The following is a 21,887-nucleotide window of genomic DNA, read 5'->3' as shown; positions in this document are numbered from 1 at the left end:
CACTAGAAAATGAGACAAAGCATACAAGCGGTGTGTCCTAAATCTCATCAAAGACCAAATTAGAACTCTATAAAACTGGATTAGAGCGTCAATATCTGATTTCAAAAGACTGCAGAAACACTTCCATCCTTTTTTCTACCTGCATTCCTGTTGTCAAAAAATTAGAGAAGTTACAGCTTTACTTAGTCTCAGATGGGATGTTACATATTTCATCGTTCCTTAGCTATGACAGATAATGAACAAAAAAGATTTTTCCATTCATCCATCAAGCTGATCCACTACAGCAACAGGACATCTTTGGGTCAGAGGTGTGTCTGCGTTAAGGTCTCAGACTTTTATGATATGTAGCAGCTTGGCATTTTTACACTGCCTTTTCAAGCTGTCATTTCAGTTTCTTAAAATATGTCCGTTTTTACCTTCTGTAGGTATACCAGTAGTACCTATAACGTTTCTGCATGGTTGGCACTCCTCAGCTTTTCACAGTCTTGCTACACTCAAACTTTATAGACAGCAGCCACTGCTACCTCAGTGGTGCCCGCCCATTCCCCATCACCCGTCCATCTTTTTTTAAGCAAGAAAGCAAGCCCGTTGGTGTTTTTTTCCGACAGATCTTTGATGTCAAAGTGAACATGGACCTGCTTTTTAACTTGATTTCTAGTGCCTGGGTGCAAGTGATTAAATCAATTACTTGATTTGCGTTCACATAGTTTCCTTAGGCTGATAGGCTTAACTTACGTCCTTTAGGAAAATATTTTAAAGTCTTCGTTTACTGTCTCTTTGCATTTCCATGCATTCATTCAATTAATCTTAGTTGTCTTCCTTGGAACACTTGGAAGATTTCCCTCCTTTCTTGAATACATATACATTTTTAAAATGTTTTCAGTTAGGTATATTCTTTCTCTGCTTTTATTCACTGTTTACGCAAGTAATGGGTTCAAGTGTGTGTTCACAAATCAGTCTTATCTTTTTTGCTCTTCCTTTAATTTTCTCTTTATCAACTACAGATATCATACTAAGCAGGTCAAAACAAGATTTCAGATTTGAGCAGTGCTAGCCCAAAATACCATCTGGGGTATTATCTGCTGCCGAATCTATTGAACTGTTTATATCACATTGTCATGATATAATTGGCCGTATTTCTCCATATTTCTCATCTTATGTTGTTACTGGAGAATATTCTTGGCTTCTGTGTCTTCCGGAATTTAAGTGTGCTACTTCCATAGTTTTCTATTCCAATAAAAGACAATTTATTTCTTTTTAGGAGATACTACAACTGCTACTATATGTGTAATATTTCTCATATTTAAGGATATATCCTCTGAACATCCTTCTCTTTATCAGAATGAACAAGCTTGCTTAGGCTTCATAAGGTCTGGTGGTCTCAGATATATTCCTACTTTATTTGGCAAAAACAACTGTGGTGCAACAGTCCATTCAGAGGTTACCTAAGTTATGAATTAACTGAATTCTGCCTGGTACGTTTTACCGTAAATACCTTTGAAAATTCCATTTTTCTTTTCTCTTCGGCAGACTAGTAGCCATACATGTTCGTAAAGAGTAGATGCAATACAGGGTACCAGAGGTGTTTTTTCTCCTTTTCATCTTCATACATGCAAATAGCCTGAAATCAAGATGATGTAATGAAAAATCAGACAGGCAAATGTTTAATTCAATTATGAACTGAAATTCACAGCACTATCATCACTTCGCATGACTCAGATGCAGCCTAGTTTTGCATTGTGTCCCTGAAGTTATGTATCGTCTCTAACAGTCCCTCTTCACTTAGTCAAAAGGACTAGCCGATCCACAAATATACTGGTTTAAAGTAGCATCTGCAGATACTGCAGGATTAGATTGTGATAAAAGTTTTGAAGGTTAAAAAGAAAAATACTTGACTTTTGTTAGGTGAAGTGACTGGTGCTAGACATTAGTCACACACTTTTTCAACAGAAGGGGAGAAAAACAAAGAGCACACAAACAGCGCAGGGAATACACATTAATCATTATTAAGACTGAAAAAATAATCATGATTAGATTACAATTTGCATGATCCTTGTAGCAACAAAAAGCCTAAGGGAAAATGTCAATATTAACTCTGTGCTTATAATACATACTCTTAAAAGAGATTTAAGGAGCATTCATTTTTCATCTTCCAAAAGGCAGGATCTTATGCTAGCACTCTTTACTGGCACTAAATAGTCCCCCATTCTCTGAGCAGTTTTATTTAATGGAGTTAGGTTTAGCAGCATATACTATTTTTTTTTTCAATTTTAGTGTACAGCTTGGTTATTAAGAAAGTCCCAGTGGATAATATAAGCAATTATGTTTACTCTCAAACCTGCTTTTCCAGAATTTGGATGATAAAAATTCCATTTACAATAAATTAGAATGAATATCCCATTTTAAGCCTTCCAGTTTCACTTCTTGGGAAGTTGTTTGAAAAAAATGTGCTTCACACTGTAAGCTTGTCATTGTCTAAAAATGTATGGTCTTTAAAAACATCACCTCTTTGCAATTTTGTTGATATTTTCTGGAACTTTAAAGTGTGCTCTGTAAATAAACGTATGCCCGGAGTTTTTATACTTCCCTCACTTGTTCTTTCAGCACAGTTTGTCAATTCTTATTTTTAATGTGAGAAAAACATCTCTCCTGACCTCCTTCGTATAGAAGTGTAGGTGGCCTTAACCCTCTGGCTTACTCTATTCAAGGGTCAGCCCAGGGGGCTGGATTGTGTCATGTTTATTCAGCACTGGTGGACACGTGTGTAATTCCGGTTGTAGTCACTGGAATTTCAGCTGCTTGCATCACTGTTTATGGTTTTATGCAGTTGGGTTCTTCAAAACCATACACAAACTAATGCTACTTGGAAGTCTGCTAACCAAATTCATGCCTGATCTGATGTCAATCAGCCTTTAATGGGGGTAGTGCTTTCTATCCTCTTCTGGTTTTCATCAAAAGGTGCCAAAATTTATCCCCTTTGCCATTCAGCAAACCCTGTAGGGCTTGCAGGCTTAACCTGTGCTATGGGAGCAAGCGAGAGGAACCACCAGACAGCGGGGTTACTCATCGTGGAAGAGTCCCTGTCTCCTTGACCAAGCATAGCTCCTTCAGCACACGTTTTCCTCTCTCCTCACCTCTACGCTACGGCACAATATTTCCCTTGCTCTCTCTCTCACTATCTCTTTTCTGTATCTCTCGGAAATCAGACTGGAGTTCAGAGCACTTTCACTACCTTTTATGAGGTAGAGTGTGATGTCATAGATGGGGGCAGGGCTAGTCAACTTTCTACCCACCCACCCACCTGTGCTGAGGGAGCTACGCTTGAGGCCGGAAGCAGTGACTCCTCGACGGTGAGTAACCTCCTGTCTCATCTATATCTTTAACTCTCTCTGTGGATCTGGGGGTGGAGGGAAGACATGAGAATGGGGGATTTTTTTGTTAGCCTTTTTTTTTTTTTTAATTACCCATGAGGCTCACTGAATGTACTGCATGTGTTGTCTTAGTTACCTGCGAAAAGTCGTTTCCTTCCTGTTCTGAGGTCCTAGAGTTAATGTCATCTGTAAAGCAATGATCACATTTCTTTGCAGAGATGGTCCGTTTACCTGTGACTAAAGTGGTCCTTCTACGTTTATCTTGCGTTGTGAAAAGGCAGACTCCGATCCCTTCAATTGCTAAACTTCCATTGATTTAATTACAGTAGTGCTGGGCCATCATTTTTCGAAATTATTTGTGATTCAAGACATTTGTGATTAAAGACAGATGATACTTATCATTGTTGACTGTGGATAATGCCGGTTTATACGTGACAGGATTTCTATTTTCTATGTTCTCTGTTAACTGTTTTTATTTGCTTTATCCAGAACGTTTATGAAGCTATGTGTTAACACTAAGCCAGTTATAAGACCTATTTTATAGATGAAATGAAATTCACAAGTAAATTGTGGCAGATGTAAAATTAAGCAAGAAATCAAATCCCAGGAGATGGAACTGATACTTAACCTTTGAAATTATAAATCAATGCATTTGATTTTTTTTCGGTGATAAGAACTTCAAATGGGCAGGGATATTGCTAACGGAATTTCTTGGTGTTTTTCTTGCGTCACTACCTGAACATTACAATTTTGCTTTAAAGCACTGTCTTGTTACCTGTTTCTCTTGGCCCCAAGTATTACTGCTTCACTGTTTTAATATCCCTCAGCATTTTAAAAAAGACAAGATGGACTGTGAAGATCTTTTCTTGTTCTGCCTCTTGGGTATCTATTAAAGCTGTCAAGATGTCAGAGCTCTCATACTAAAGGGCAGAAGGAGGATCATATGAAGATTTTGGCCCTAGGGATACTGCAAATCTTGCTGTTCTTGTTCATTTAAAGCTCTTTACCAGCTCTATGTGGAGTCTTGTCATATCTCAGTGAAAGGCACTAAAAGGCAGCAATGCATACTCTATAAATCAAAGACAAGGAGAGTGCAATCACAGCCTTTTCAGCAGAGGTGGTCCATAGTCTGATTGATGAAGTACTTCTATTTTCAGGTGAATAGGTGGCTTTGAGGAATTGGGTATAGGATGCAGACCATTCCATCTTCTGGTCAGTGGCATGTATTGGGGACTGGTCGGTAGTGATGGATAGATATTCCTCCCTGACGACTCAGGGACGCTCTTTGTATCAGTGCACAGGAGATCTGAATGAAATTCTGGGAGGATGAAAGTGTTGTTTACAAAGCTACCAAAACTTTCACTAATGACTGTTTCCCTTCCTGTCAGAGAGAAAAATAAGGACAAAGAATATAAAACTTGGCTCCCTGACAAGTGGTAGCTTTTCTAGCTGTGAATAATGTGTGCAAGGAATTTTATGACCACTGCTTATTCCTTTAGTGAACTAAACAATGAAGTCCCAAAATCTTCCTTTGCAAAGGCAAGAACTTGTCTAGCAAATTTAGCTTCCCTAGCAAACTTCGATCTTTTCAGTAAAAAAGGAAAAGTGGGTTCGTCAATCTCTAACGTTTCATTGGAAAAACTCTATAGGAATTGCTGCTGTTAAAGATGATTTGAGGTTTGTTCTTTTCAGAGGGAAATGCTTTGAGGTAAAATTTAATTTAGATCCTAAGCACATCCTCTGCTGATGAGTTTACAAAATTGTCTTTGCACATAATTATTCAATGCAGGAGACTTTAATTTTGCACAGAATTGGTAAAACATAAGGACCAACTGTACAGTGCCCATAATCTCACTTCAATGGTATGAAAGCATTTTGGTGGCATAGAGAGGGAAACTTTTTAAAAGTGATATAAGGATTGGGAACAGGAAATCAGCATTGGTTTCATTCAGTAATTATGGAGAATTAGAGATAGTGGTCAGCACTGACGGGATATTGTGGCACAGAGATGTCAGTGGATTACTTTAGATCCAGAGAAATTTAGTCTCTAAATTTATCTTGTAAAATGAGCAAATTAGCAGTTGGCTGACTTATGTGTAGGGGGGAGTTTGTAGAGGGAATGATATTCAAAATGACATAAACTGTTGAGATAATTAACCTGGAATCTGTCTGTGACAAATCTAATAACATTTTTTTCTCCATGCAACCCCAGGATGTGAGTTTGCCTGAGTAACATAACACCGGGAGAATAAATAGCCTAATTTTACATTTACTGAGCTAATTCCCCTGTTAAAGTATTTTACTGGCAGCTATGATTAAAAAAAATTAAAATGTCTAAAGTGCACAGATTTCTGTATTTTACAGCTTTGACTTAAATGTGTGTTCAGTCAATTGCGATGTTTGTTTTAACTGTATGTTATTAACATATACGTAAATTGAAGTAAAAATAAGGCCTAGATTTCATCTGATTTTATTTAGTGTGTAATATGAAAACTTTTAAAGGAAATATCTGAGCAACTTCTTCCAATATATGCTAATTTAAATGAGTTAAATCTTTGTGTTTTGCAAAGTGAAAGTTACTTTACAATAAGGCAGTCTTTAAAATTGTATTGGTTTACGTTAGCAAGTGCGCTGGGTATTAGTGACACAAAGCAAAACCAGTAACTAGTATATTTACACCTATATATTTAAGGAGGTCAGCATTTAAGTTACAGATTTGTTTCTCAGTCATACTGTCAAGGGATGAGCAATACTTTAATGATGTAAGATCGTGCATAGGGATCAAACATTTTTTCAGTATGATTAAGATGGCTGTGTAATATTCCCAAATTTTCTGTATTTGCCAGGCTGATTTCTCTTACAAGTTGAATTAAAACTTTGTGGGTTGGTTCTTACCTTCTTTTTTATATGAGAAGTGAGGGAGAGCTGTGAAATGCACCATCTGTTCGCAAACCGTGTCAGCTGGCAGATAGATGCTTATCACCTTGCCCTCTCTTACTGCAGTTTTAGGCTGGTATAACACCATTGACTCAAAATGAATTACTTTTGCTTTAATCTTGTTTAAGCAAAAGAAGTCGCAATGATAGTGCACAGCATTCTAGAGGACTTTTTGTGTTGATTTAAATTGCAATCCTTTTAAACTTCGACCTCAGCTCATTTGAATTGTCAACAAAAATGCTCAATAGCACTTGGACTAAATATAGTGGTTGGAGGAACTAGGACTGCCTTAGCACCCCGGGCTTTCTGTTTCTGGGACAGTTGCATCTCAAAGACTTGAAGAGATTCTGTTCAGTCATAATCATTTGGATGATGTACCCTCATAAAAACTGAAAACAGAAGCAAATACTATCATTATTTCCCTTCTGCAACTGAGAATACTGAGCCACACTCAAGGCAGAAAAGATCTATGGAATCGTGATGAGTTTCAAACGTGATATCCCCCTTCAAGACTCGGATAATTTTCAAGACCAGCATTTCTCTGTCTTCCATTCTGTATTCCAGTCTCCACTCTGGATGACCAAAAGAAATAAAATTGGGAAGAAAAAAAAAAAACAAAACACACAAAAAACCAACAGGAGAAAGAGTTCACTGTAGTTAAGGAGTACAGTTTGAAAAAGATAGAGTTGGAAAAGAAGTTTTGCAGTAACAGGGGGAGGCTACCCCACTGAAGTTGTGCAAAGGATGAGAGTAGGTCTGTGGTGTAATGAAAACTGAGGTTTTTATTAGTCAGAATGGTTTTAACTGAATTATGAAGAGGTTTTTGACTATTATCTCCATTGCTATGTGGAGAGCAATTCAACTAGCCAAGTGTAAACATCTGCATCTGAGATGTTGGCTCCAGGCGTCCTTTATAGCTAGTGGAGATCAATAGCCATTTCTAGAGAGCACATATTCTTATTTCAGGTAGACGCTAACAATCAGTTAGATTAGTACATCCTAAAAATATTTACAGAGGCATGGGCAGGTGAATTAAACCATGTACTCAGACAAGCATAGAGCCAGGTGGTTTAGCCTTGGGGGTCTTTTGAGAGTATATATTCCTGTGTAAGTGATGTAACTGTGAACTTAGCTGCTGGAGAAAGGAGACTGCCTAGTTTTTTCTGGACAGAAATATTTAAAATGTTTTGTTATTAGCATTTATCTATGTAAAGTAGCTCTTTCAGGGCCCCAATCTTACTCGTTTCTGTAGGTTGGAGAGAATGACATGTTTTGTAGTGTGTGGTTTTCCCCCATTTGACGCTTTCAGGGATCAAAAGAGAAGAATTAAGGAAAACAATCTCAAAAATATTCATTAAGTTTGTTTGAACTCTTGGACTACTGGGTCAAATCCAAGCACAATTTCTTTGCAGCTGTTGAGCATCTCTGCCCAGATTAACTGTCTTTAGGATTCTAATGCAATTCAGGATCTCTATAATTAAAAAGGTGAGATACTCTGGCCCATCTCCATAGGAAATGAACCTGTGAAAGATCAAGTGCTCCATGGTTCCTGGTCTTCTCCATAAGCACAGAAGCAGCCTGGAATGCCTTGATCCAGCACATGGAATTGGGTAGGATGAGTACAGGATAAGACTTCATTTATAGAAACGGAAACTCTGAAAGCCTTGCCTAGGTCACTGAACACATTGCCTCGATGGTTTTTATGAGCAGCCCTATTTTTCTTGCCTGCATTCCTAAAGAAATTGTTCAATTACAGACATCTGAAAAAATGCTTCTGGGGGTTCTAGTGCCACCAGCTATGAGCAGTTCTTGGATCCTGACTAATGTTATTCAGTCACAGTTTTTTCTGGTGCAAGTGCAGGCAAGTCTATAGATAATCATGACTAACGTACAATATTTAAGTAGGAGCTTTATAAGAAAAGAGCCAGTGCAAATGCTTTTTCGTTTCACCATTCTTCTAAATAACAGCTGAGTTTATACCTTCATCTCCTTTACATAAATTGTGGATTAGAGGGAGGATTTGGAGATGTGGTTGAATTAATTTGGTTTTGTGTAGGGAAGATTGTCCTGGGGTGAGAAGCACAGAAACCATTTGGGTTATGTGAATCATTGAGTCTGTAAGTACTTCTGCATTTGTTGTTTTGTGAAAATGCTATCTACAGTACTGAATCACAGAAGAAAACAGAGACCAAGTAAATTAGGTTTTCCTAACATGAATATTTTCTGAAAGGAGTAGTACAGGACTTATCCAACTTGAGTGAGCTATTAAATATTTGTCAATAATTGGTGATGTTTTTTCCTCCTTTCTACAGTTACTCAGTTTTTCCCTTTGCATAAGACACTTGCTCTTGTAACAGTGAAAATAGGATCACCATCATCATCTACACTACTGTTTTGGATACTTTTGCATGTATACAGAAGAGAAGGCTAAGGGGAGATGCTGTCTACAGCTACCTAGCAGGTGGATCAAGAAAAGCCAGATCCAGATTTGTCAGAGGTGCATAGTGACAGGGAAAGGGGCAACAAACACAAGCTTTAACATGGGAAATTCCAGTTAGATATAAGGAAAAAAAGTTTTACCTCGAGGGTAGTGAAATTTAAGTGCAGGGTGGAGGTCTCTAGTCCAGAGATGTGGGAGACTATCCATCCTTGGACATACTCCGAATTTGAGCAAAATCCTGAACAACCTCATCTAATTCAATTTTGTTTGAATGTGGCATTGGACTAGAGGACCTCAAAAGGCTCTTTTCTTCCTAAAGTATTCTATGATTATATGGATATATGCATAATAAAATGTGAGTAATAAAAATGAGCCTTTACAATTCAGAGCAAGATTTACTCATTCCAATTTATTCATAATTTGCTGTCATCTTTGCTTGTTCTTTCCTTGTAAACTGCAACAGCCTTTACAGTTGTTTCTGTTTCATTCTGGTTTCATTTATTTTCAGTCTCCGATAATTCTTACCTGTTTTGCTGGTTTTCAATAACATTCAGAGTTAGCTAAAGTTTAAAATTTAATGAACAAATGCGTTCACAAATTGTATATTCAGTAATTGACCAGGGAAAAAAAAACCTTCTAGTAAGGAACACTTACTGAATGTTATTTAACCATCTATTGAGTTGGTCAAACAAATACAGCAGTTAATTGTGAATTTAATAATGTATTTGGAATAAAATGTTAGAATTTCTTTTACAAATTATTTACCATATATTATTAAGCTAGCTCCATCAGTGCCAGGATTTTTCTGAAAAGCTGAAATGGGGCTCTCTGTTGAAGATTACTGTGGAGATTCAGTTTTGTTTCTTTATTTCATTGCATACTGGTGTAAAGTCCTGGGAAGTGCTCAGGGAATCAAACAGAGAAAGGAATATCTTCACTAGATGAATTGAGCAACACTGCAAGGACCCTCAACGCCGGGGAAGTAAAAGCCTTTTAGCACCTCAGAAGTGATCAATATCTTGAATGATCAAGCCCCTTATCTGCTTCTATGAGACATAAAATATACATGAACAACAGCAGGCAAAAGTTAGGAAGCAAGGAACAATTGTCCTGGTACTATCTTCCATTCTGCCAGAGGATTTTGTTTTATTCATTTTGACTCTGATGCATTGTTTCCAAGACCTTTCCTGAGAAAGCCAGCTATACCTGTAGAGCAGCTATCTTCAAAGTGTCTCTGTGCTAACCTAGGTGAGCGTAACTTTAGAGATACGAATCTAGCTGAAGGAGCAAATTTGCCTAAAAATGTGACAGATCCTCACAGTTGAAGACATGGAGATAACTCACACACAGATACCATTCTGACATTTTCACAAATTAAAAAAGAAATCGGGAAAATATCACATTTTTCAGCATTGCAATCTGAAATCCTGCATTAATGCTGCTTTTCTTTCTGTTTTCATTGTGACAAAATCAGGAGGAATAGCAGGAGATAACACAGTCTCATGTAAAGAATATAGTGTTTCTATGCTTTATTGTTTTATTTAATCTGAACTCTCCTGCATTTTATCACTGAGAGTATAATTTCCAGCCAAGCAGACATGATTTGGAGTCCCTTCAGGTAAGACTGTAAGACAGACGCTTTTCTTGTTATTATAACTGTTCTCTAGATAAAGAATAAAAGGTTTGCTTCCAAAAATCAATTTGAAAGATCACTAGATTATTTTTGGCTTTTAAAAATGATATCTATCTTCAAATTACATACAAGTCAGAGGGAGATCAGTAGCACAAGCTAGTTAGAGATCCTATATTTGCTATTTCAGATTTAACTGCAATTGGATTTGAAAGTAGAAATTTGTACTGCAATTCTTTTGACAGAGTGCTGTCAGTGTTTTTCTCTGACATCAGGTTCAGACAAGGTCGTATCTTGTGTAGACTTCTGGCATATGAATCCGTGTGTAAAATGGTGTATACAATCCTGGCAATACACAGACCACTTGCATAAAGTTTTGCATTAGTGACTTTTTTCTTGGGCCTGGTACTGAGTTTTGACAGACCTCTTAACTCTAATTTTCTTCAGTAAGCCTCCTGGCAATATAAAAAAAAAAAATAAAAATCTTAGTTATAGTTTTAAGTTAGCCTATCCTGTCAAATACAGTTTGGACTTCATCTTTGTTCCAGACATTTTATTTTCTCCTTGAAGATTATGTAGGAGCCTATCCTCAAATCAGTCATACGAAAGTCTGTTCCCTGTCAATTATCCAAGAATTCAGATCAAACCACTCCAGGGGACAGAATGATTTTGAAGTTGCAAATGTGATTGTACTAATTTTGCTACGATTAGTAATGCAAATGGGATAGCCATTAGGCAGTCATATTTTACGTCCATGATATTCCATTGAAGGCATCATCCTCCAGGCATTAGTTCTATGCAGAATGAGGCAGATTTAGAGGGGAAAACCCTCGAGCCATCACGGCAGAAGACACTTTCCCATGTTTGTCAGTTGTAGGTTGATGTAGAAAGTGTTCTCCCTCTACATTCAACCTTAGCAAAGAAAACATGTAGCAAGTGCAGCCATAGTGCTGGCAAATTTTGGGGTGAAATCCTGTTCCCGTCTACAAAACCCCTTTGACTTCAGTGACTGAGGATTTCTTCCTTGGTCTGTGGAATTCTTCCAGATGTTTGGGCATTCAGACTAGTGTCAGATATCCTAATTCAGTAGCAGACTCTGAAACTGTTAAGGCAGTGTTGTAGCACGAAAATGACTGATAAAGCAAGCTTATTTAAAAAACTCACTGCTATATGTGATTGCTCGTCCTTGCAGTGTTTCTGGTGTATAATATGAATTGTACTGTTTTGGCATCTTTTTCCTGCTGTGCTGTGGCAGATAATGAGCAGAAGAAAAAGAACGGGTTCTGAGGAATTTTGTATTATGGGTCAAAATATTGTGCCCCATTAAATTCTGAAAAGAGTGCAACAATATATTTATTAAATATTGAGGAAATAACCTATATTATGTTTGGTATCTTCAAGAAAAACTGTAAGTGTTGTGTTATAGCAGTAATGTCGTATTGGATAAATAATTTACTGATTGTAAATAACAGTTAATTGATAGAAAAACTTTAGTATTTATCAGAAATTCGAAAATACACTTTTCACTTTCGGGACCTGCCAGGCTGGAGAGAAGTCAGTAGTTATATTTCACAAAAAGAATTGGGTAACGTTAACTTTTATATGTTTCCAATTGTCTTATTTTTCATTTCACCATTTCAGTTGTTAAAATATGAGCTTTCATGCTAGCTCCTTAGAAGGACAAACACTGGCAATATGGAACATCAGCCATTGATACACAAATGACATTTTGATAATGTCTGCATCAGAAGGGCATTTAGTGATCATATGTAAAACTAAATGCACTAAAGTAAAAGACAATGTGTCTGAGTCCTACCTAAAACTCATACTGAATTTACATACCTAAAATTCATCCCTGAGCTCTGATCCTCAGACTTCAGTCTTATAAAGCATCTACATGTGAGTATTTTGGCCCAGAACGTGCACACTAGTATGTTAGGTAGGTCTGTTCTCGGTAGCCTGCTACACTTAGCAAAAACCTAAATTTTGACAGGATTTACAACTGGGTGCTTCACTATGTTACTAGATGACCCAATAAGCAATTTCAGTGCATACATAACTTACTGGGCATGCTGGACAGCAGAGTTGGGGATATCTCTAGTGGTGTACTCTTGGCTCTTGGGCCAAAGACAACTGGATCCACTATCTTTCAGACTATCTTTCAGACTATAACCTGTGAGTCAGGCTTTTTGCAAGCCTTCTTGTTAAAGATCCATCCCATCTCCATAGCTATTGGAGAGAGGAGAAGAGAGGACAAAGCAAAGATATGATGAATAAATGCGCAAATAAAAAATTTAAAAAAAAAAAAAAAAAAAGTTGGGCTTGTTCAGCCTGGAAAAGAGAAGGCTCCAGGGTGACCTTATAGCGGCCTTCCAGTACCTGAAGGGGCCTACAAGAAGGCTGAGGAGGGACTTTTTACAAGGGCCTGCAGTGATAGGACAAGGGGTAATGGTGGGAAGCTGGGGGAGGGCAGGTTTAGACTAGATACAAGGAAAAAGTTCTTCACCCTGAGGGTGGTGAGACACTGGAACAGGTTGCCTAAGGAAGTTGTTGATGCTCCATCCCTGGAAGTGTTCAAGGCCAGGTTGGATGGAGCCTTGAGGAACCTGTTCTAGTGGGAGGTGTCCCTGCCATGGCAGGGGGCTTGGAACAAGATGGTCTTTGATGTTGCTTCCAACCCAAACCATTCTGTGATTCTGTGAAATGATCATGACATTGAAGCCCGTGTTTCAGTCTCTCAGCTGGAAAGGCAAAAAAGATTTTTCCTTCCAAAAAAGCAGTATTTGTAAGCTTTCGGGTACCCACTATGAAATTAAGTACAGTGTCTGCTAGTTGTGTATTTCTGAGTTGGTGCATGGCTTACTATTTCAGATGCTTATGGAGAAGCAAAAGATATGGAGGGCTCCTGGGCTTTCAGCCTTTATGTCTTCCTACAGTAAAATTAAAGGGGTTTTTGTAGGACTGCTGGATACATTTGAAGGCATTTAGGTGGTATTCCTTAACTTTATGGGGTTCGTATTCTTATTTTATCATAAACTTAGGTTACTTCTTCAAACTCTTTTATTTAGTGAATGAAGTATAACCCCCTCAATTTTAGTGATATACAGTGTTGAATCATATTTTATTGTTATATTTATATATATATATTTGTTTCAGTTGCATATTAAGTATTCTCCTCAAAGCAAATGAATTGGGTTATCATTTTGAGTTTTATCTTTTTTCTTTTAAAATTGCCTGGAATAAGTCCATGAACTGGATAAATGCATCTCTACAAATTTTCTGTATTATGTCTGTTTATCTTTTATTGGGAATGCCAGTATTGGGAGTATTTTTATAGGCTTATGCTTTTTCAAACTGGCACAAAGCAGTTGGTAATTTGTTGACCTTGTAAATCTAACATGTGTTTTAAAATGGCGATAGTCCATAGAAGACAGAAGATACCCGTAGTTCTTGGTACACTTGTGTGTTTTCTGTTGTCCTAACAGATTGGCAGCCTTTGTTAAACACAGTCAAATGAGTTTGGGAATCCCTATGGGTTTCTTACCTGTAATTGAAAAAAATGCAGACGAGGACAGTTATTCAGTGGATTGGCCACCTATAAAACACAAGTACCCCCAGAAAGAATGAAATATTCAACATGTGTAAAGCAGTAAATTAATTGCAATCAAATGTGAAAATAAATAGGTAGGAAAAGAGGAGTATAATACTATTTTCTCTATGTAGCCACGGATCCCTTTCTAACACTGTGGCCAGATTACATTCCAAATCATGACATTTTGTTTGTTACAGAATTTCAAATATATAGGATAGTTTTCCCACAGTGGACCCATATCTAACAAAAATCTTATGCACGTTTTCAAGTGACTGACGGAAATATAGCTTCAGCCATTGCATAGTAGTGCCGATAAACAGCAGATGTCTCCTACCATAGGGATGAGTGCATCTGAATAGCAAATAGGCCAGTCTTGCATTGGCTGTCACTAATAGTATCATGTTTTATGCATGAAATATGCCACAGAAATGTAAGACATAAGTATTATGAATAAGATCTTTTTCTTACCTACATCTTACATATGTACGTAGGATTTGGTTTACTATCAAGCACAGCTAAGAGGAAAATGTTCTGTTGCATAAGAATGTAATCTGGAAAAATGGTATTCCTGATTCACCCTCCAGATTCATAATTGCTTCATATAACCCTAGTTGCTCTAGAGGCTGTTAATTGACTTTGGTTTGTGATAACAGCAACTGTACCAGTCCACAAAAGTATGAACTTGCTTTGAAAAGGAGGAGAAGCAGGGAATGCACCCAGGATTCACAGATAGCCTTAAGGGCTTGCCAGTGCCCAAGTTACTGCTAAAGGCATACAAATCTAGTCTTAGCCAAGAGTGCTCAAAGGGCCACAGGTTCTTTTTCAACATGTTAAATAAATGACAATTGCTCCTCCCAATCTGTACAAAGTGAACCAGTCTAAACTTTATTTATCAATAATTTCTAATACTAATTTTTTGCATTCGTGTATTTCAAGCCTGATATGGGCCACTGTTAAAATCTAAGCTGTCTTCCTGCGTAACTGATGTGTAAGCTCCCTGTATTGATGGCATTAAAAGTGTCCAATAGTTAGGCTTAGAGTGTACATATTAAGCAAAAACATCCAATATTGATTTGACAATTTCTAGAGACAGAATCTCTTTCATGTGTTATTGTGATTAATTAATATCACTGCTAAATTTTTTTTTCTAATTAATAACTAAGATGACCTGCTTTACCTTTCACCCGTTAAGTTCTGTTGTATCTTTGTCTAGTTGAATTGGAAATCTTACCAGTTTTCTGTTACTATGTATTAGCTGATTTTGATCAACTCATTTTTTAAACATTCACTTTATTAATGGAAAAAAACAGAGCTGACTGAAGCTTTCCCATAAAAGATGGGTTTTGTTCTTGAGGTTCTTTAAATTCTTTCCAGTTCCTCGGTGTTGATCTTGCATTGAGGACTCAGTAGTCCATAACTGCAGACACACAATAAACTGAATATGATAATTTAACATATTTCATCAGTGTCCTCCTCTTTGTATACTCAGGGAGTGATTTCCAAGGATCCTGTGTAGGATAAAGTTCCTTATTGTATAAGTAGGTATCATCTGCCAAACTGAAATCTATATTTCTGACACTTACCAGCTTATTAGATATCAATCACATGCCCTCTGTATCACTTACCACTTTCCCAGTTGTTATCTGCAAATTTCATCAGTTAAGTGCTTTTTTCCCGAGGTTTTAACAGAAATATTAATATTGTAAAGCTGACAAATGGTTTCTCCAAGAGCCCACTGCAGAAGTCACCGTTTAGCAATGTTTTCTTTGTGTATACATACTTTTGGAAACTTAGCTATTAGATAATTTGGAATCATTCTGTATGCGCCTTGTCAATTTTGCATCAGCTGAGTTTTTAATCAAACTGTCATGTAGTACCAAGCAAAGCACCTTTCATATTATATCAACAGCACTGTTTTAAGCAAGTCAAAGTTTAATCACATCAAAATGTGATGTAGGGTACTTCGAAAATATTTTACCTACAAAATCATTTGGTTACCATTAACTGGAAATACAGATTTTTTTCTTTATTTCCCTTTTTTGTGCTATATTTCTAATTATAAATATGAAGACATCACTGGAAATTAAATTTTCTCCTTTCTAAAAATGGTGGTATAATTCTTCTCCATTACAGTGGTGTGACAATGCAGGGAGAACATCTCTTTTCATTTGCTTTACTGCTAAGAAGAAGATTTTCCAGCTTTATTCTCTCGCTCTTCTTCAGCTATTTTAGTGTTGTAATTGCGGGTTATTTTACTTAGATTATGCGTATACGTAAAAGAAGCAAGAAATCTTGATTGTCACAAGATTCTGGAAAATTCCACGTACAATGCAGGAAAAATGCATCACAGCTTATAAGCAGATCAAAAACTCCACAAAGCCTTAAGGATTTTTGGGGGGAAAAAAGCCTGAAATTATCATCTTGGCAGATAATAAGCTCTGCTGCTCCAGTGTTCTACCCTTGCATTCACTAATTACAAAGTTAGCTTGTAGCAAAATCTTTTTTTAATTTTTTTTCTGAATGATTTATGCCTTCGCAGGGTAGATGGCAGCTTTAACCTGGGTAAGTGACCAGCTCCAGTGCATTCTTAGGTTCTTTATGAAGTTTGAATTTTGCCCGTTATTCTCTATTCTTGGAGTTTTATGGACCAATAACCTAAATTTATCTCTTATGTTTAAGAGGGCTTTTTTTCCTAAATGGAGGCAAACATATTTGTATAGAGATCTAAGTAGCAGAGCACTATTACTTTGTGTAGCAAGTCAAAGGCTCTGTTAGCTGTTAGCACAGAAAGCTATCATTATATTCATAATTCCCTAACCATTGCTAGGGAGTGAAGTTTGCCTTCTGTAGTGTGCAATAATTTCCTAGTGGTACTTTTATTTGAAATGTTAATTTTCCTTCTTTTTTTTTTTTTGGATTATTAACATTATCTGTTTGGAAAAGTGCGTGTGTTTCTGTGCCCAGATTTTGTAAGGAATTAACGCACAAAGGGCTTGATTCACTGCTGCCTCATTCCAGCTTTATGCCACTATAGCTCTGCTGATTACAAAGCACAGCTTAAAACTGAGGTAACACAGTGGTGTAAAATGTTAAATGTTAATTGAAATGGTGTTCATTCAGTTTAATTCTTCTTCACGGAGCCGTAATACAAGCAAGGAACTGGAGGCAATAAGAAAATCACTGGAAGTGCTTAGGTAGCCAAATTGAGTACGTGGGATGGCTACCAGCAGACTTTGGAGAACACTCATAGCCTAATGCCATTAGGGGGTTTTTATGTCTCTTTTCTGATTCCAAGACTTGAAAGCATTTTACACTATGAACAGATATTAAGGGCAAAGACTAAGTATCTGCATGTTAAAATGTGATTAATAATGGTGAAAATAGGGAGCTCTTTTCTACTATAACAGCAGATTTGAACTAGAGATAGAGATAATTAAAATAGCATCGAAATATGTAACGTGGCTTTCTAAAAGACATCATTGCAATCCGCGTCCAGTCTTGCAGAAGTACATACTTCTGCATGCCCTTATCGATACACTCCATGAATTTACTAATGTGTTTAAAGATACAGATTGCATCCTTTGTATGGATTTAAGCATCTAATTTAATTGCCTCCTTGTTTCAGAATGCTTTCTTTAATCATACTGTTCCTTAATACATGCCCCATGTGAAACAACTACCAGAACTCTTTTCGTAAAGAAACATTGGAAAATGTGAGGCTATTAGAAACCTTCAGGAAATCGAATTCTTTCAGAAATGTGCACTATAAGCTTGATCTTGTCAGTTTATCCACACTGATGTAAATGAAGTAAATACTATTTGATGGTATCACTTTATATTCAATATGAAACCACCAGTGTTCCAAAAAGAATCGTTTAACAATGAATAATGCTTGATTGTAAATCTCTGCAGTAAATTAGAATATCCTAATTTAATAAAGTATCATCTGTTATTTGCCAACAAACATACAGATTGCCTTATAAGTCATGCAGTGGTGTGGTTATAGAATAACACTATTCTGAATTATATTTCATTGCTCCCTATTGAACAGTCATGTTTCTGCCATATAATGTAATTTTCCATCTTTTAACTTGGTTTCCTTTACTAACAGAAAATATGAATTAGTCCCGAAGAAAAATATTTACCGAGGGCAGGCAATTAACTCTGCATTTCAGGGAATGGCACCAAGTACGTGAAAATCATTAAAATGCTGTTTTGTTTTTCACCTCACTGTATGTAGCTGTTTGTGTATTTAATGAATCAAATTGAGTATAAGGCCACAGCTGAGGAAATCAAAAATAATAGGTAAGTCTATAGATGAATGTCATGCCAGACACAGGGTTTCTGTAACGTCTGTTCTTGTTCACATCAGTCGCTGACATGTCAGAGAGGTTTCTCCTGAACTCTTCTGTTAATGATTCGAAATACTTGAGGTGTGAAGTATAATATGGATTTCGTTATTGCCTTATGAGTATCTATCCTGGTTACCTTTCTTAGAATTCACATTAAGGAATCATTTGGTCCCAAAATAAGGAGCGGGAAAGGTTTGGAAGGAGACAGGCCTTTTATACTAATTAAAAATAACTAAGAACTTACTGTGCAAGTGGGATGGAATTAAAGAGATAAAATAAGATCACACCCAAAATCATTTTCCTACAAACTGGAAAAGGCTTTAAAAAATTGAGGCAGCTCCCACGGTAGAACCGAGGGGTTTATCACAAAGAATATATCCCACTTTTTCAGTATTTCGAGAAAGGGATAATTGAACATCCTAAATAGTAACCTGGGTTGCTACAGCGCTGAAGAGAGTCTTTTTAGCACCTACTAATTTGCGGATGTCCAGTTGGATTTGGCAAGTACGTCATGAAGTAAGATTCCTTGTGAACTTAAGTAGCTCAAATATTCCAGTAGCTGCAAAAACCTGCAGTTAACTGTTTCATCTTTTTGTTTCTGTAGGGGTTTCAAAATGTCCTTTCATCTTTTCAGATGGGATTCTCTAACAAGCTCAGCACTGGCCTCACACTGTTCCTGTAGACATCATTGGGGGTGTTATCCTGAGCTTAGTACGAATAATTAGAACAAACCTGAACACTTGGAAAAATCCCTGTTGACCTCTTTTGCGGTTTATGACATATAAAAGTAAATTTTTAAAGGTTTAAGTGAGAAGTCAAGGATTTTGTTGTGAAAAAAGAGGCAACTTCTTCACCGGTAGGAAAAGAATCAACCAAAAAAAAAAAAAAAAAAAAAAACAGCCAGCACAAGTTTTCCTTTGAATTATTTAAGAATTTGATGTGAGGTACCACAGTCTTACCTTTACAGTTCGGTGCATGTTGTTGCTGGTGCTTGTTCCTACAAGCTACTTGATTAATTCTGAGGGAGAGGATTCATTTCATCTTTAATGAGATCTGAGACTATCCAGACTTCAGTCAGGAAACGGTCCAGTGATCCAGTTGTGGAGTAACCTTGCTGTATTTCATTTTCTTTTCTATTTGTAGCTGGACAGTGCCACTTCTCTCATCCAGGCAGCTAAAAATCTGATGAACGCTGTGGTCCTTACAGTGAAAGCATCCTATGTGGCTTCTACTAAATATCAGAAGGTCTATGGTACTGCTGCAGTGAACTCACCAGTTGTATCTTGGAAGATGAAGGCCCCTGAGAAGAAGCCTCTAGTAAAGAGAGAAAAACCAGAAGAATATCAGACAAGAGTGAGAAGAGGGTCCCAGAAGAAACATATTTCCCCTGTACAGGCCTTAAGTGAATTTAAAGCTATGGATTCATTCTGAAACACTAAGCTTTACCAGGAGGGTTTTATATTCTTTTTGTATGCATACCTGCCGACTTGTATGCGTCTGGCATGGGGTGGGGGGAAGCAGTGTCAATTTGCATGCAACCTGAGACTCTATTGAAGTAACTAACTTTCTGCAATGCCAAAATTAGGGCATTCTCTTCTGATGTTAAATGGACTTATTCCAAGCTTCCTTTTTAAACTAAACTATAGCATTAAATTGGCCAAAGAACTTGCATCACAGGGGTACGTGTGGGTCAAATAATGAATTCAAGTCTAAACCCAGAAATTTTTATGCATGCAAGAAACATTAGGTTGGCAGGTATATTAAGTGACAAAAATGAAATTGTAATGGTAGACCATAAAGCTTGTATTGCTTCTGTTCCAGTGCAAAAATGTACTAGCCAATATGCTTAAATGTGTGGCCCAATAATTAAATGATATAACTTTTAAGTCATCTTCATTATAGTATGTGAATTTTTAAAACAGATACAAACTAATTCATCTTAAAAATGCTTCTTTTAAACCATATTTTGGTTTTTTTATATTCTAGTAGTGTTATGATTGCTCACATTTCAATTAATCCCATTAATATGACCAGAGGTTTACTTTTGCCAATTGAATTCCTTATGGTGGAGTATGAAGCACAATATGGTGATTGACATTGCCTTTTATATTATGATTATTATTATTATGATTATTATTATAATATTAGTAATAGAAGACCTGGTGGTGGAATGTTTAGAGACACGGAAACTGACAGTGTAAGAATTTAGAGGCAAATATGTAGGTGTAGTCTGGATTACAGGTATCTGACATACCATTGTAACCACTAACTCAATAAACTCATTTAACCTGGGAATCCTCAATATGGCTCATCTCTTTTAATGCACAGATATCTCCTGCATTATATTTGATGTAGACATTGATCCATTTTGCCTCATGCTTCCTTTTTTCTCTGCTTTTCTTTTGGGTTTTTTTGGGGGGTGCAGGGGGAAGGAGACAACATTACGTTCATTTTCTCATTTTTTAAAACCAGGATATCCAAACATGGTCTGTGGGTCGAAAACAGAGTTTATATCTGGGATAGACTGAAGCCTCAATACATACGAGACATAGGTGTCCAGTGTGGGGTGAAATTATTTGTTTAAATATAACACTTCAGAAACAGCATAAAGGTAGTTCATTTTATTAAGCTTATGAGGTTGGTGTCTCAGAACCTTGGAAACCATCTGTTGTGCCACACTGTACAGACCTGTGTAAAGACCACTGCGCAAAGAAATGCGGGATCTGCTTTTTTTTTCCCTTTCAGCCCCAACCATTGGCTCAACTACAGAGACTGCACTATTGTTATGGAAAGGTCTTGGTACATAAGAAAACAGAACAATGAGCATATTTTTCTTATAATTATATACTAACAACTTAAGAGAACATTCATGACCTCATAAGGGATTCGGAACGCTGTGATAAGCAGTGAGGTATACCGTAAGTGACATTTATAACCCTTACAGAATTGTTGAGAGATGTTTGGATGCTTGTCTCGGATACTCTGATTATTCCTCAGAACAGCAAAGTACCAAATTTTGTTCTATTGCCTTCCCACGCAATCTATATAAGGAACTGTACTCTCAGAGGCCTTTTAGGAAATTACTATTTTTGCTTTGTTTAGTTGTACTGTATAATAAAAGGTTCCCCAGTTAGAACTGGAGACTGTACACATGGTCAAACTACATTAGAAGATGTGGGGAAGTTCTTGAAGAGCTTTCCCTACAATGCCCTGTAGTCTGACATAGACTGGCATTACTCGTAGTGCCAATAAACTACCTAAAAGTAATTGGGATCTTTACAAATGAAATTACAGAGACGAAAGATGGATGCTGATTTTAAAGAAAAAATAGCAAATAACAGACAAATAAAAATGTCCCAGCATGGTGCATGAATAAAGAAAATAGGCAATTGGCCACAAATAAAAGTAACAGCACTTCTTTAGAAGTGTTTTGCTCTAAAACTGTGATGGATTAACGGAATGGTTGCTTTAAAATTATATTGTTGCTACAGGAAAGAGGCAGCTGAAATTTAGAGTTGTTTAGAAGAAAGCATGGAGATCTATGAACGTGTCTTGTAGAGTCTCC

General features: G+C 36.9%; 1 protein-coding gene across 4 annotated transcripts in view; it reads left to right on the top strand.

Annotated features, from left to right (window-relative positions):
* The window catches only part of CTNNA2 (catenin alpha 2), a 459,358-nt gene extending 439,605 nt beyond the window's left edge, over positions 1-19,753 (top strand). For 2 of the 4 annotated variants that reach the window (XM_086464656.1, XM_086464657.1), the window contains 2 exons: positions 3,207-3,350; positions 19,466-19,753. In XM_086464656.1, the coding sequence (XP_086320782.1) occupies positions 3,207-3,350; positions 19,466-19,753 (432 nt within the window). The remainder of the gene's footprint in view (positions 1-3,206; positions 3,351-19,465) is intronic. The other 2 variants (XM_086464659.1, XM_086464658.1) reach the window with 1 other exon arrangement.
* Positions 19,754-21,887: the final 2,134 nt, after the last annotated feature.

Source organism: Leptosomus discolor, chromosome 4 (assembly GCF_034619465.1).
Source record: "Leptosomus discolor isolate bLepDis1 chromosome 4, bLepDis1.hap2, whole genome shotgun sequence".
NCBI lineage: Eukaryota > Metazoa > Chordata > Aves > Leptosomiformes > Leptosomidae > Leptosomus > Leptosomus discolor.
This window is presented reverse-complemented; position numbering and strand designations above follow the sequence as displayed.